Source organism: Callospermophilus lateralis, chromosome 4 (assembly GCF_048772815.1).
Source record: "Callospermophilus lateralis isolate mCalLat2 chromosome 4, mCalLat2.hap1, whole genome shotgun sequence".
Taxonomy (NCBI): Eukaryota; Metazoa; Chordata; class Mammalia; order Rodentia; family Sciuridae; genus Callospermophilus; species Callospermophilus lateralis.
The window spans coordinates 158,605,752-158,620,073 of record NC_135308.1 but is presented as its reverse complement, the minus strand read 5'-3'; the positions used below and the strand labels follow the sequence as shown (position 1 = coordinate 158,620,073).

At 56.1% G+C, this 14,322-nt stretch overlaps 1 protein-coding gene across 1 annotated transcript; it reads left to right on the top strand.

The window, feature by feature from the left end:
* Positions 1-9,169: 9,169 nt before the first annotated feature.
* Positions 9,170-12,661, top strand: Rps19bp1 (ribosomal protein S19 binding protein 1). Its single transcript, XM_076853327.2, has 4 exons — positions 9,170-9,323; positions 9,469-9,597; positions 11,796-11,893; positions 12,115-12,661. The coding sequence occupies exons 1-4, from the start codon at positions 9,272-9,274 to the stop codon at positions 12,247-12,249; spliced, it is 414 nt and encodes a 137-aa protein (XP_076709442.2). The 5' UTR covers positions 9,170-9,271; the 3' UTR covers positions 12,250-12,661.
* Positions 12,662-14,322: the final 1,661 nt, after the last annotated feature.

Here is a 14,322-nt window from a genome sequence, read left to right as displayed (position 1 = left end):
AGGGGCAGGGGATGTGCCTGAGGCGAGGTTCCTGCCTCTATAGAGGTCCCCAGCCTCTATCACCAAAAGGTAACCAGTAATAACAATAGCAGGCGTTCCTCATGCCCCAGGCCCTGTTCTGAGCACTTGTCACATTTTAACCCATGTCATTGTCACAGCACCCTGGGTGGCAGCTGCCACTCTTTCCACCATTGTACAGATGAGGGACCCGAAGCCCAGAGAGGTCCATCACCTGGCTGAAGGTCTTATAGTAGAAGGGGTGGTTCTCAGAGCCCGGCAAGGTGAGCCTGATGCCCCGGTCAAAGAAGGGGACACAGGCACAGAAAGGGGTGGCATCCCCAAAGGCCTACTGACGGAGGAGCCTGGACAACCACCGGTCTGACTGCCGGCCCAGCCTCTCTACTGTCATGAGCAGGTTCCCATCTCAATCTCTACACCCACCAATGGGTCAGACACAGTGTCACAGCCTAAGTGTAAGATCTTATGAAAGGACGGGTGTCCCCACTGTTTGGACCTGGAATGTCCCCAAAGGCCCATGTGTCAAAGCCTTGGCCCCCAATGTGGTGCTAGTGGGGTACGGGCTTTAAGAGGCGGGGCCCAGCCAGGCGCACGGTGCACACAGAGAATCCCAGCTACTCAGGAGGCTGAGGCAGGAGGATCCGAGTTCAAGTTCAAGGTCAGCCTGGACAACTTAGTGAGACCCTGTCTCAAAGAATAAAGATGGCAAGGGATGGATGAGTGGGGGGCAGAGGTGGGACCCAGTGGGAGGCCCTCGGGTCACTGGAGGTGAAGTCTTCAGCGGAGGGTGGTCACCAGCCTCCTCCATTTTTTGTACCAGCTGTGAGAGGGGCAGGGATGTACCTCTGCCGTGACATGCTGTGCCACCACGGGCCCAGAGCAACAGGGCGGTGGTCGCGGAGGACCTCCAACACCGCTGAGCCAAGCAAGCGTTTCTTTTGGAAGCCAATGATCTCAGGGTTTGCTCCAGAGACGGAGCTACTGACGCAAGAGCTCGGCTCAGAAGCACCTAGAACCCACTCCCCGGGCCCTCGCGGCCACCCCAGGCCAGTCATATTCACAGAGCACAGGGGGGGAAACCGAGGCACGGAAACAGAGGCCATTCGCTCAAGTCACACAGTCCACAGACGGCAGGGCCAGGAACGGGTCCCAGGGCCTGAGTGCGTGTCGTGCCCTTAAGCACCAGGTTCTGACCCTTCCCCAGGATCAGGGCTGGAGGACACTCACTGGCAGAGGTCACCGAGCAGAGGACTGAAGAGAGGGCTGAGGCAGAGAAGGGGACACTGAGTCGAGGGCACAGCTTAGCCCTCCACGCCCAGGACCAGTGGGCTCTGGTGGCCTGTCTGCCGCGTCCCGTCTGTGCCCAGGACATGGGGACCCAGGCACAAAGGATTTGTGTGGCGGGGAAGCTCCTGGCAGGTCAGGAAGCAAAGAGAGGGGGAGGGGTGGGGTGCTCTAAGCCAGGGAGCCACCTCCTCCGTCCTCGCCCACCTAGTCACCACCCAGCAGCCCTTTCAACCTAGAAGGGACTGATTAGGTCACAGCTGTCACAGTCCCGTCACTCCACCTCTGAACCTTCCTGCGTGGACACGGGCGCTCACGTCCAGGCCGTGGCAGGAGCTCACCCGCAGGGTCCAGGGATGCCTCTGCCTCCCTGTGCCCGTTTCCCAGGGCAGGAATCATCGGAGCTGCTCAGGACTCTTGGAGCCTTTCCCACCGGCACCCACCATGCCAGGCCAGGCCCAGTGACCACCCGGGTTCCCTCCTGGGCTGAGGCTGCCCAGGTACCATGTCCTCTGAGCAGCTCCCCCCCCTCCCCGGGCCAGGCGCCTCCCAGCACCAACTCAGCAGCACAGATTCTGCAGCCAGGTCTGACTTCACAGTCCCCACCCAGGTCCCCCGCTGTCTGTCCTCACAAGGAATAGGCTGCCAGCAAAGGGGCCGTCTCCCTGGGACAGGTTATAGCCACACAACCAAGGAACACTCCTTCCTCCAGACAGCCCTTCTGCCGCCCGTCACGAGTCTGTTGACACCAGCTGCACCCCAAGCCCCCACCCTGGGCTTGGCCATCTCTGCCCACACTGGTGCGTGCCGGCTCCTGCTTCCCTGCCTCAGCCCCTCCTTGGGCTGAATCCAAACAGCCCCTGCACATAGTAGGTGCTCAATGCATTTTTCTAATCTAAGCAAATCCATGCTCCTGTGTTCAACAACAGTGTCTGACACATGGTAGGTGCTGGGCACCCACCACTGAGAGGAGACCAAGACAGACAGGCACCCCCCACGGTGCTCACCCATGGGGGCCCACGGAGAGCTGAAGCTAAGGAAAAGCAGGAGCGGGAAGGGGGGTCTCGAGCTGCCATCAAAAGCCATGTGAGCAGCCACCCCGCCTCAGAGCGATGCTGACCCAGCCAAGCCGAGGCCCAGGGGCCTCCTGATTATGCTCTTCATGATGCTGAAGAGGAAACGAGGCCCACGCAGGCTAAGCCTCTGGATCTGAGCCTGGGAATGTGGCTCCAGAGCCCGTGGCAGCCACCGTGGTACCAGGTGGGCTGCAGGCTGTCTCAGGAATGCCCAGGCTGACACCCTCCTGGGCAAAGGGCCTCCCATTTATTTCAATACTTGGCCACTGTTGCCTGAAAACCCTTGATTATTTGCGGGGGAGGGCCCTGCAGTCTCGTCTTGCGTGACCGTCAGGACCCCTGTGCTCTGCCTGGTGTCTGAGACCCCCAGCCACCTCCCCTCCTCTCCTCCTGCCCCCAGGCCCCAGTCACACCAGGTTCAGACCCTTGGACAGCAGGGACAGCGGGATGCTGCACTCTGTCCCCAGAGCACACAGAGGGACAAGTGTGGGCTGGGGATATTCTGGGCTGGACGGAAACAGCCCCAGCTGGAGGTGCTCAGTGGAGTCTCTTGCCTATCCCTGAGTGTCCTCCTCCTCTGAGACCCCATGACTCTTCCTTGGCCACATCCTTCAGGACACACCACCAGGAGCTCTGGGCCTAAGGACAACCCCAGCACTGCCCAGCACTGCCCCTTGCACTCCCAGGCTCGTCTTGTGGGGTGAAGAGACAGAGGGGGCTCAGGGTGGGTTTACTCTCCCCAGCTACCAAGAAGGACATGGCAGGGGCCAGCAAAAGCCCAGCGCCCACCCTGCTTCCCTGTTAGTGCCCCTCTGAGACACCTTCAGCCTCTCTCCTCTACAGCTGGGGAAGCCCCCAGGCCTAGTGGAAGGCTAGCAGACCTGGGGAGCTCCAGCCCAGCTCCTGGCCAGGGTGGAGGGGCAGCAGAGACCAGGGCTTCTGTGTCTTGTGCATCTGTGATGGCTGAGCCTCAGGGGGACCAGCCTGCCCTTCCTCATCCTACTTCTGGGCCCTCATGCAGCACAGGTCATCCCAGAGCCCAGCCTGGTCTGCTGAGGGGTGCCAGGGATTATCAAGAGGGGAAGCAAGAGGTGTATTAGTTAGGCTATGTTAAGCTACACTGCTGTAACAAAGAGACCCTGAGAGCTCTGAATTTTAATACAATAGTTTATTGCTTATAGGCTGAGCAGCTCCCTGTCACCCATAACACCTGTTCCCAAGATCATGGCAGCAAAAAAAAAAAAAAAGAGCTGCAGATTGCAAAGGTTGCTTTCAAGGCCAGGCCGGACTTGGGACTCCACCCTCCCCTCCTCCAACACTCGATCAGCTGAACACATTTCCTGTGCCCTCCTAAGGGCCAAGGCTGCTGGGTGATGGCAGGGGAGATGGTGTAAATGTCCTGCTGTGACATCAGAGAATCTGGTGCACATGCTCAGGCCCTGTCTTGAACCCTTGTTCTTGCTGGGCTGTGCTCTTATCAGTGTAGCATTAAAAGCTCCAAAGCACTTTCCAGCCATCGCCCCACCACCCGCACACCACGTCCTCCTCCTCCTGGCTCCACGCATAATGCCACGATCACTAAGGCTTAGGGACTGAAAGGTTGGCACAGAACAGCTATGTGCCCAGACTCTCCTCTCTCTCTCTCTGGTCCTAATTGCTGATTTATAATTTATACTCTCAGCTATTTCTAAAGGAGTTTTCTTTAAAAGTAAAATAAAAGATCAGAAATCATTTACAGAACAGACGTGAGTAGAAGTTCCAGAAAGCTGAAATGAACACTTATAGCAGTTGAATAATAGAGTAGTATAATACAATCATGTAATTAATTAATTACACTGAATTATTAATGGTGACTGAATCATCCAATCCAATCGGAGCTTCCTTGCAGCAGAGGCGAGAGGGGAAATAACTACTTCCTGCCAGTATTCATCCCTTCCTGCTGGCTCCCTCCCTTCCTAGATTCTTCTCTTTACCCTTCCTTGTGTTGGGGATCCTCTGGGGAAAGAGGATCCCCCCTGTGGGGAAAGAGGATCCCCCCTGCGTTTTTTAGATATGCGCATCCCCCTCCTAAGAGAAGAATGGCCTAAAGTTAAAAGGCTTCAGGATGTGAGCAGGTGGGGGTGGCTCCCACAGCAGCTCTGGGCTCCTCCACAGCTGGAGCCGAGACCAGGGACCCCAGGCAGGAGGCAGCCTGGACTCCGCTCCACACAGGGAGGGGGCCAGGTCTCTGGCTCCAGTGAGCACCTGGAGGGCAGACCCCCGTCCTCAGAGGTCCAGACACTCATGAACTGAATCCTCAGGACAACCCTGCGAGAGAGGTCTCGTGACCCCCAAGTCACAGAGGGGAAACTGAGGCCAGGAAGGGGATTTGTGCAGGGTAACCCTGTCCCCGCCCCTGGAGAGCCAGCCTTAGAGCAGGAGGCCCCCAGGCTGTGGGGGAGAAGCCCTGAGCTCCTGGCGGGGAGAAGGCAAGGCCTGCTTTGTCAGAGCGGGGGCCTCGCCCCCCACCCCCACCCGGTGACTCTATTCTAGGTGTGTGTTGACAATCGGCAATTTATTTTTTTAAATATTATTTTATTTATTTTTTTTATGTGGTGCTGAGGATGGAACCCAGGGCCTCACCCGGGCTAGATAAGCGCCCTACCGCTAAGCCACGACCCAGCCCTGACAATTGGCAATTTAAAGGATTCATAATTAGACTCAAAGGCTAAAATAGCCAGAACCTACCCCTTGGGAGCCGGAATCCCCCTCGGTCTGAACTCTCTGAGGCCCCAGAACCAGCCCAGCCCCCACCTCCTCCCTTCCCAGGCCCTAAAGCGTCACCTCTTTACAAGGCTCCTACCCTACCTAGGTGATAGCCTGTCCCCACTGAACAGATGGGGACACTGAGGCCCAGAGCAGAGAGGGACTTACTCCAGACTTCAGGGTGAGGTGGCATCTCCAGAGCTGGGCTCCAGCACCCTACTAAGGCCGCCCTCAGACTCCTCCCTGTTGGCAAGCCACAGGGGGCCAGGGGCTGGAGGGGGTGCAGGGGGCCTTCCCATAACCATTCAGAGGCCCCAGGGACCTGGCAGGACTGGGGACACACCCCCCCTTCAGCCCAGGGGCACCTGCGGCCTGAGAGGGGAGGACAGGCTCCCAGAGCACATTTGGTACAGAGCTGTCTTTGGCCACCAGGGCCCGGGGCCATGGAAAAGACCCACATTTGAGCCCCGCCCCATTCCCCTGTCTGACCCCAGGTCTCCACGGAGAATTTCCAGCAGATTCTTCCTGCCTATTAAAAACCATGGAAGAGAAGCCAAGGTGCCTCTCCCGGGTCCCCCACGGGGCTGCTGGCCTGCGGCTGCTATCTCTGCACAGCACCCCATCACTCCTAGGCCTTACTGGGTCCTGGTCGCCATGCGAGAGCCCCAGCCACCATGGCCTGGCCCAGAGAGGTGGTGAAGCCCGAGGCCACACAGCTCTGGGGATGGCGAAGGCTGTTTGAACAGTCCTCAGGTTTCAGGCCGCTGACAGTTGTGGGCACAGGTCCCTCGGGCGCCCCACTACAGCCCGGCTCTGTGTCCAGTGGAACGTCAGGGGCTTTGCACGGGCTCCTCAAGTGCAAGGGGACTGTGAGGTGGGGACTATTATATTTAACTCACAAATGAGGAATCTGGGGCACACAGAGGTTATGTGACTCGTCCAAGGTCACGGGACCAGGTGGAGCCAGGGTCTACACTTGTGCAGCCGGGCTCCAGAGCCCTCCCTGCAGAACCAGGGAGCAGGGCTCTGTCTGGGCCCTGCCACCCTCAGCCAGGAGGACGGCTACTTCCCACAGGAGACAACAGGCCCAGAGAGGGAAGGTGGTTGTTTGCAGACACACAGCTGTGTGAGCCCTGTCCCTGTGTCGTTCCCAAGCCCTGGGAACCCCCAGCACTATCCACCTCCCCAGGCTCAACATGCCACTCTGGTCCCCTCCCCTACCACAAGGGATCGTGGCTCTGGGGAACTGAGGAGGGCCTGGTGACAGGTGGCCAGGAGAAAAGAAGCTTGGAACCTCCCTCACGAGACGCCAGCAGCTCCTTGAGAAAGAGTCTTGGCTCAGGGAGGCAGCCCAGGGAGGCTGAGAGGCCTGGAGGGGAGGCGGAGGCCAGAGAGGCCCAAAGCCCATCAGCGCAGAGATGGGCTTCCTCCTGAGCTCTCCCATAAATGCTTTCCAAAGCTGCTGATGGCCCGAGCTGGGGGGAGGGAGGGGAGACAGGCGTGGGGCAGGAGTCGCCATCACCGTCAGCCTGAAAAGGACATTGGGAGTTCCATTTGGTTTTCCATCTGAAGGTGGCCAGAGCCAGGAGCTTGGGAATGGGCAGGAGAGAGAGAGGACATAGAGACACAGGGACAGAGAGCAGGCAGGGGCAGAGATAGGACCAGGACTGAGAGAAAGATGGAGTCAGGACTCCGAGTGTCTCCGCACCCGGCTCCAAAAGACCCTGTGCCCCCTACGCGTGCGCGCACCCACACCTCACACTAGCTCACGCGGGAGCCTCCAGAGCCCTTCTCCCCTGAGCCTGGGCCGAGGCAGAGCTGGGTCCAACAGGGACCCAGGGACTGGACCACTCCGCTCACCCCATGGTGCCTCTATGCGGTCTCTGACCAGCTGACCACGTACCCAGGGGCACCCAGGGAAGGAGCCAGGGCCTGTCAGGGACCAGTGTAGAAACTGAGGCTCAGAGCAGTGAAGCAGCTCTCTCAGGGCCACACAGCTGGGATCAGAACCTGCCTGTGAGCCCTCTTGACCCACTGTCCACAGGGAGACCAGCAGGAGGCAGCTGCCCACCCTCTGCCCCACATTTTACAGACCCAAAACAGCCTGGCAGGAAGCGGGCATCACAGGTAGGCTGCGGAGTGGCCCACTCGGGCCCCACGGGGGGCTGTCCCCTGCCCACACTCACCCTAGAAAAGGGAGCCTGACCACAGTGCCGGCCCAGGCACAGGGGAGTCCCGACCCCACACCGCTAAGGACACTCGGAAGAGGGCACCAGACTCCACGAACGCTGTCCTGCGGCGCCACCTAGTGGTGCGCTGGTGGGAACGGCGTCCAGCACCGCCGCCTCGGTCAGTTCCTTTCCCCGCCACGCGGCGGCAGCGCCTCTGCCTACCATCGGCTGAGCGCCTGGCTGACCGGTGGACACGCTGGGATCCACCCAGCCCCAGGGACATTGGAACACGGAGAATCCCCCACTTGGGGACCACGTGCTGACTGGCCCACATCTGAAGGAGACAACTTGTTCCTTCACCCTGCGGAGCTCTGCTCCTGGGCATATCCCACGTCCCCACCTTCTGGACATCGCTACCTCCTGGACATCTCCACCCGGCTGCCCACTGTCATTCCAAACTCACCCTTTCTCCATCCTGTCCTTTATGAGGCACTAACTATATACGGAGCACTGCTCCGGGGACTAAGGATAAAATACTAAAACCATTCTCACCCTCCTGGAGCTGAGGGGCGCAAAGGATGGGGAAACAGACAGTAAACAGCAAGTACACACAAGGAAACAGTCTGGTTACTTAGAAGCAGGAAAGCGACACCTGTCAGACCACACGGCTGGGTTCCAGGGCCCCCAGGGTCTTTAGGACAAAATTAAAGAGCTCTGCCCCTGAGACCACTGGGCCCTCAGGTCATCTCTTCCTCTCCCATGGGCCACTCCTGTGTCTCCCATCCTCCATCATGTACACGGTCAGCTCCTCCTATCCTCCAAGGGCTTTCCTGTCTCTGTGGCTTGACAGGCCCCACCCAGAACCACAGCGCTGCTCCCCTGGACAGCTCGCTGGTGCAGGAGTGTCCAAACCAATCTGACTTGATGCCCAATCATGGCACCACTGGTGTGACCTCGCTGGGTTCTTTGGCTTCTATTTCCTATTCTATAAAGTGGGGAAAGCAGTTGCTACCTCAGGGTTGGGGACGTGCAGAGCAGGACCCTGACCCTGGATGCACGTTTTGTTATTGATGTGGCCTCCCTGGGGGCTAGTTGAAGGTTGGACCATGAGGTCTACCGGGGAGACTGGCTGAGGAGGCTCAGTGCCACGCACTATGTGCCAGGTATGCCGAAGGCCCTCAGAACATGTTTGCTCGGTGAATTCAGTCGTTCCTTTTGGTTTGCCACTCACTTAAGGAGTGGTGCTGCGCGTCGCCTGTGCCAGCGCCGGGCATGGGCTGCCAGGGGAGCCCTGAACCAGCAGGCTCTTACCCACAGGAAGGCGTTCTCAAAGTGTGAGGTCTAAGAAGCCCTTTACCCTCTTAAAAACTTAATATCTACTGACATTTAACACAATAGAAACTAAAACTGAGAAAATATCTTAAATGTTTATTAATTCACTTTACAGAACAAAAAACTTATTGGTAACAAATATTTTATGAAAAAGTGTAGTTTTTCAAAACAAAAATACATTATTCCGCATGTTTGGAAAGGTCTTTACTGTCTGGCTTAACGGAGGACACAAAGTCCCTTGCTGTAAGTTGCTTTGGTAGAAGCACCTGAAACCAAACGCGGCCTCACGACGTCCTTTTCCAAAACTAGAGAATGCAACGCTCGGCCCCGCGCCACGCCTCGCCAGCCCAGGAGAAAATTGGCCAACCAAGCTCGAGTACTGCAGGCGACTTCCGGGAGAAGGCGTGGTTTGGCTAGCAAGGAGCCTGTTGGATTAGGATTGGACAACAAATGTGTCCTTTCTCGCCTTGACCCGCTCCCAGTTCCCGCCCTCCTTCCGTGGCCGAGTACACCTTTGACGCATGCGTCGTGTGGAAGGTGGGCACTTCCGCCGCCCACTCCGGAAGCTCTGTTCTAGCGCGGGTTTCCGCGGAGACAAATAAAGCCGTCAGCGCGGAAGTAGCGTGGGCCGGGTCAGGTGCAGTCATGTCGGCCGCGTTGCTGCGAAGGGGTCTCGAGCTGCTGGCGGAATCCGAGGGTGAGGAGGGATTTCCTGGGGGCGTCCGGCGCGGGCTGGAGGACGGTGGGAGCCGCAGGCAGAAGCCCCGGGATGAAGAATGACCCGGGCCGACTCAGCCCCGGCGTGATGGCAGCAGCACCACCAAAGTCTCTCTTCCCTACAGCCTCCCGGGCCGCGCCAAACCAGGCCAAGCCGAGCGGAGCTCGGCTGAAGCGGGCTCGGAAGGCGAAGGCTTGCCAGGCCCAGAAACTGCGAAACTCAGCCAAGGGAAAGGTGCCCAAATCGGCGCTGGGTGAGTTGCGGGAGGGTCTGGACGTGCTGCCGCCAGGTTTGGGGACGGCGCCCTGGAGGATGTGGCACTTGAGGCAGGGACTAGAAACGTTCCCTGGATATGGTGCAGCGGGGCCCTGGACGTGCGGGTGGAGGAAACACGTAGTAAGGGCCCTCCTGGACAGCGGCCCTGGCGGGGATGTAAAAGACGCGGGTGCTCTGAGAGGGGTTTGTAATAAAGGCCAAGTCAGCCTCCTCCGAGGAAGTAACCTTTAGGCTGAGAGCAGGTGGCGGCGTGAGAGTGGCCAGGTGAAAGGAGAAGACTAGTCTAAGAAGAATAGCTTGTGTAGAGGTCCTGAGTGAGAAAGGAGCTTGTGGCCTTTGAAACATGTAGTGAACAGGGTTAAGATGGAGCACTTAACAGTTTAATACCTCCGGGTGCTGTTCTAAGCCCTATGCAAATTGTAACTCGTTTGATCCCCAAACCAACCCGGTGATGTTGGCACAGCTATCACCCCCATTTTACAGATGCAAAAAGAAATACCTGCCCAGATGGAACATATGGACACTAGGAAGTGTGTCTCCAGATCCTGCTCTTTTTTTTTTTTTTTTTAAGATAGACTTTATTTAGAGAGAGAGAGAGAGAATTTTCAATATTTATTTTTTAGTTCTCAGCGAACACATCTTTATTTTATTTTTATGTGGTGCTGAGGATCGAACCCAGCGCCCTGCGCATGCCAGGTGAGCAGTGTTACCGCTTGAGCCACATCCCCAGCCCCCAGAGCCCTGCTCTTTAGCTTCATTCAAGTGGGAGGTGCTGTGCTTAATGCAGTGCTGATAGCAGCAGAGATAACAGAGAATTATACAATTGCAAGGTATTGAGGAGGGAGCATCCATGGGCTGGAGTGGTGATTTGACTATGAAGAGGGATCTCAGTTTATACAAGAACTCTTAGGAATGGTGCTGCTGTTAACAGAATAGAAAGCCTTGGGGAGGAGCAGGTGTGGGCAGGATGGGAAACACTGTTGCCTGTCTTTGAATCCACAGGGCTTGGTGCATAAGAAGTGTTCATGTATTTGCTAGAGTTAGAAATGACAAGGAGGAAACAGCAGGAGCAAAGGTGTGGAAGCAGGGAAGTGGGACAGACTGGAGCACCAGTGAAATGTGCTGTGCCACAGGAGCTTAGTCCCCAAGAGGCCATTCCTGCCCATTCAGCCCTTTTCTTCACCACTCTGTCACTGGGGTTCCTTTTGCTGTCTTCCTTGCTGGACTGGGAGCTCCTCACACATCAGACTTCCCTTGGGCTTGTGTGTGACCCTGATGTCCAGCCCAAGGGTGGGCACGTAATTGATGGGTATAAGGAACAGCAAGCCTTGGCAGCCACCCCACAAAATACCTCTGTGGCTGCCCCTTGGTCTAGGACGCCTCACCTCTTGTCTGGATTATTGCCAGAGCCTCCTTGCTGGTCTCTGCCCTCCATCCACTACTCCCCTAGTAGTCTCATTCTAATCAGCACCAAGGGGATCTCAAGTGATCCTCAAGCCTTGTTTCCCCTTTACCGCACCCTTCCATGTCTCCCGATGTTCTCCATAAGAGCCCTGAATTTTCAGTGTTTGATGACACCCTGTATGACCTGCTTCCTCCCCACGCCAACCACTTTGTTCTTCAAACGCGTCACATTTCTGCTTCAGTCTTTGAACTGGTTGCTCCCTCTACCCAGACGTGTGCCCTTCCCCTAAACATCCACAACTCTTGTCTTTTGGGTCTTGTTCTTGTGTCATTCAGTGAAATTTCCTATATTGAAATTGCAGCCCTCTACCCCTGGCATTCCTCTTTTCTATCTCCTATTCTATTTTTCTCTATAAAGTGAATCAGTCTCAAAACTATTGTTTACCTGGTTTCCCATCTTTTCCCACTTACTACAGTATAAGTTGTATGAGGGCAAGTGTTTTTGCTCTGTTTCTTGCTGTGTGCCCAACACCCACTGTGCCTGACACAGTTGTGCTAGGGACATATTTGTTGAAAGAGTCGGGACCAACTGGGAACCCCAGGGGCCTAGAGGTGAGGGTTTAGCAGGACCTACCTGTGTGGAAAACAGATTTGGTCAGGAAGTGCCCAGACTGTTGCAGTTATCCAGGACGGGCCTTTGGCAAGGCCAGGGACCCAGGAGACTTCCAAGAGAGTAATTCTAAAACGAGGGTCCTTGCTTGCCACCCACAGCTGAGTACCAGAAGCGAGAGTGTCAAAACCACCTCAGAACAAACCTGAAGTTTATGACCAGCAAGAGAAGCACGGTAGAGGAGTCTGTGACCCAACAGGTTTGTCCTGGAGAGTGATGGCTGAGGCCTTTCCTCAGAATCCGTGGTATCTCTGCCCTGAATACAGGGTGGAAGTTGGGCTAACCCACGAAGGTCAGCAGAGTGGTTGGGGAGAGGATGGTCCAGCCCTACCTTGAGCCATACTCCCCTGTGACCTTGTGGGCCTTGATCTGCTTTTCTGAAAATAGAAGCAGTTTGTTCTCACTTTGTACACTCCCTAGATTCTGCGCCAAAACCGGGGCCGCAAGGCCTGTGACCGGCCTGTGGCCAAGACTAAGAAGAAGAAGGTAGCCGAGGGTACTGTGTTCACTGAGGAAGACTTCCAGAAGTTCCAACAAGAATACTTTGGCAGCTAGGCTTCCTGGAGGGACCCATGGGAGAGGCACTTGGGCCCATCTTCCTAGGACTTCCCTGCCTCTGCTGGCCTTGGGACTCAGCCAAGCCAGGCACAGCCAGCAGATAGCGATGCACGACCAGCCTGGTTCAAGGAAGCCTCACAGCCCGAAGCACTGGAAGACAGGAATGGAACTAATGAGCTAGAAGCCTTGGAGCAGATTTATACTCAAACTGGAGCTGACCTTTGCAGGCTTGGTTGTTGAAAGAGTCATGAGGGGCCATTTGCACCTGCCAGAAAAGAACACTTCTTTTTGCTTTGCCCAGGTAAGGCCTCTGGGCTGTTTGTCGGTAATGGGCCCTTAGGGATTACACTCCAGGAACATGAAGGTGGCTGCTGGATGGACTTCTGGGCCCTAATAAACATGGACCTGAGCTATGTGCTACTGATCTTTTATGGGGTGTCTTCCATCTCCTCTGGAACTCCCCCGCTGCATGGATCTAGGAGCTCCATGTCAGAATTCTTCCAGTCCAGGCCTAGGGCAGATGGCCATCCAGGGAGCTGTTTGCCCAGCTCTTCCCTAGGGGTGCGCTGCTGTTACTTTTGAGGCAAAAATAGCATTTGCAGCTGCTGGGAGCTTTGTTCCAGGCAAGAAGGCAAGTCTGGGGAGGACAGAAGTGCAGCTGCCTCAGCTACCCCCAGGAGGCTGGGCTCTGCTATGGGCACCAGTAGGTGGTTTCTGCCAATTCCCCCACAGCACCCAGGTTTCCTGCTCTGGTATGAAGCCCACTGGATCCTTCCTGTGTCACATAGGGTAAGGCAGTTTCCCAGCATTGGGAGTAGTCCGGAAGAAGTGTCTCACTCTGATCTGCCTGAGCAGGTTGTACTTGAGCCACACCACCACAGGAGGGCAGACTGGGCCCTTTCCAGCAAGCAGTGACAGGACAGGTAAGGGATAGGTAGTGTGGAATGAATGGTGCAATTAGGAGTCCCTTCAGAGGCACACAGTGGCCCCATGGAGGACTAGGGGCCTCTAACAACCACCCCTCCCCTAACCTGAGAACTCCCAAGGTTTCTGTGGATCCTTTGAGGTTGGGTAGGTCAAAGGTGGGAATGACAAATCTGCCAACACGTTGGCAGGCTCCCTGAAGAAAGTAGCAGAGGGCTGGAGCTGTAGCTCAGTGGCAGAGAACTTGCCGGGCAGCTGTGAAACTGCGTTCCATCCTTAACACCATTTAAAAAATTAAAAGCAGGGCATGGGGTTGTGGCTCAGAGGTACAGTGCTTGCCTTGCAGTGTAAGGCCCCTGAGTTAAACATTGTATCCCCCTACAACTTTTTTTAAATAAAAATTTTAAAAAGCAGGTTTTTAATAGTTTGCCATACACACACCCTGGCCTCTTCCTAGCCTTTGGTTGCTCACTTTAGTGGGTACACAGGAGGGGAAACTGCCTAAAAGCAGTTTGGAGTCAGGTCATATTTCCAGGTGGCCTCTACCTGCTTTAGGAAGCTCAATCTACTGCTTGCCTATCCAGGTCAGGTCAGGCGTGAGAGGGTGCCACCAATCCTAACTGTAGCAACCAGGACCTTGAGGGCCTCCCAAGCAGAGACTGTTCCAAAGGAGTGATGATGGATCTTCCAACTTTTCCCTCCTGCTAGGTTTTGCTGGGGGTTGGGAGGGCCACATTCTAGCATCTTTGGACAGCTGTTAACTGTCTTAAGCAGCTTAGCAAGGAGCTGGCTCAGCACTCAGCTCATATCATAGTTTAAGGATGACCAGGCTCCAGGGCCCCTTCCTAACAAGGTCACACCCATCACCACGTACTCAGATGCTTCCTGCCTCTCAAAGGTAAAGAGATATTGGGTTTTACCAGTGCCTCTGGGTCAGGGAGCTGCAGGAAACACAGCCAGCATCCCAGCTTTGGCTGTGCTGATCCTCTTAGCACCAGTTTTCCTGCCAAATGAGGGCACCCCACACCCCTGGGTGACTGATGACTCCCATCAGGGTGGCTGAGTCATTTTCCAAAGCTGCTGTACATCTCAACTTTCAGGCCTCCTGTCACCACCCAGCACTTGCAAGATGAGATGGCTATCTCC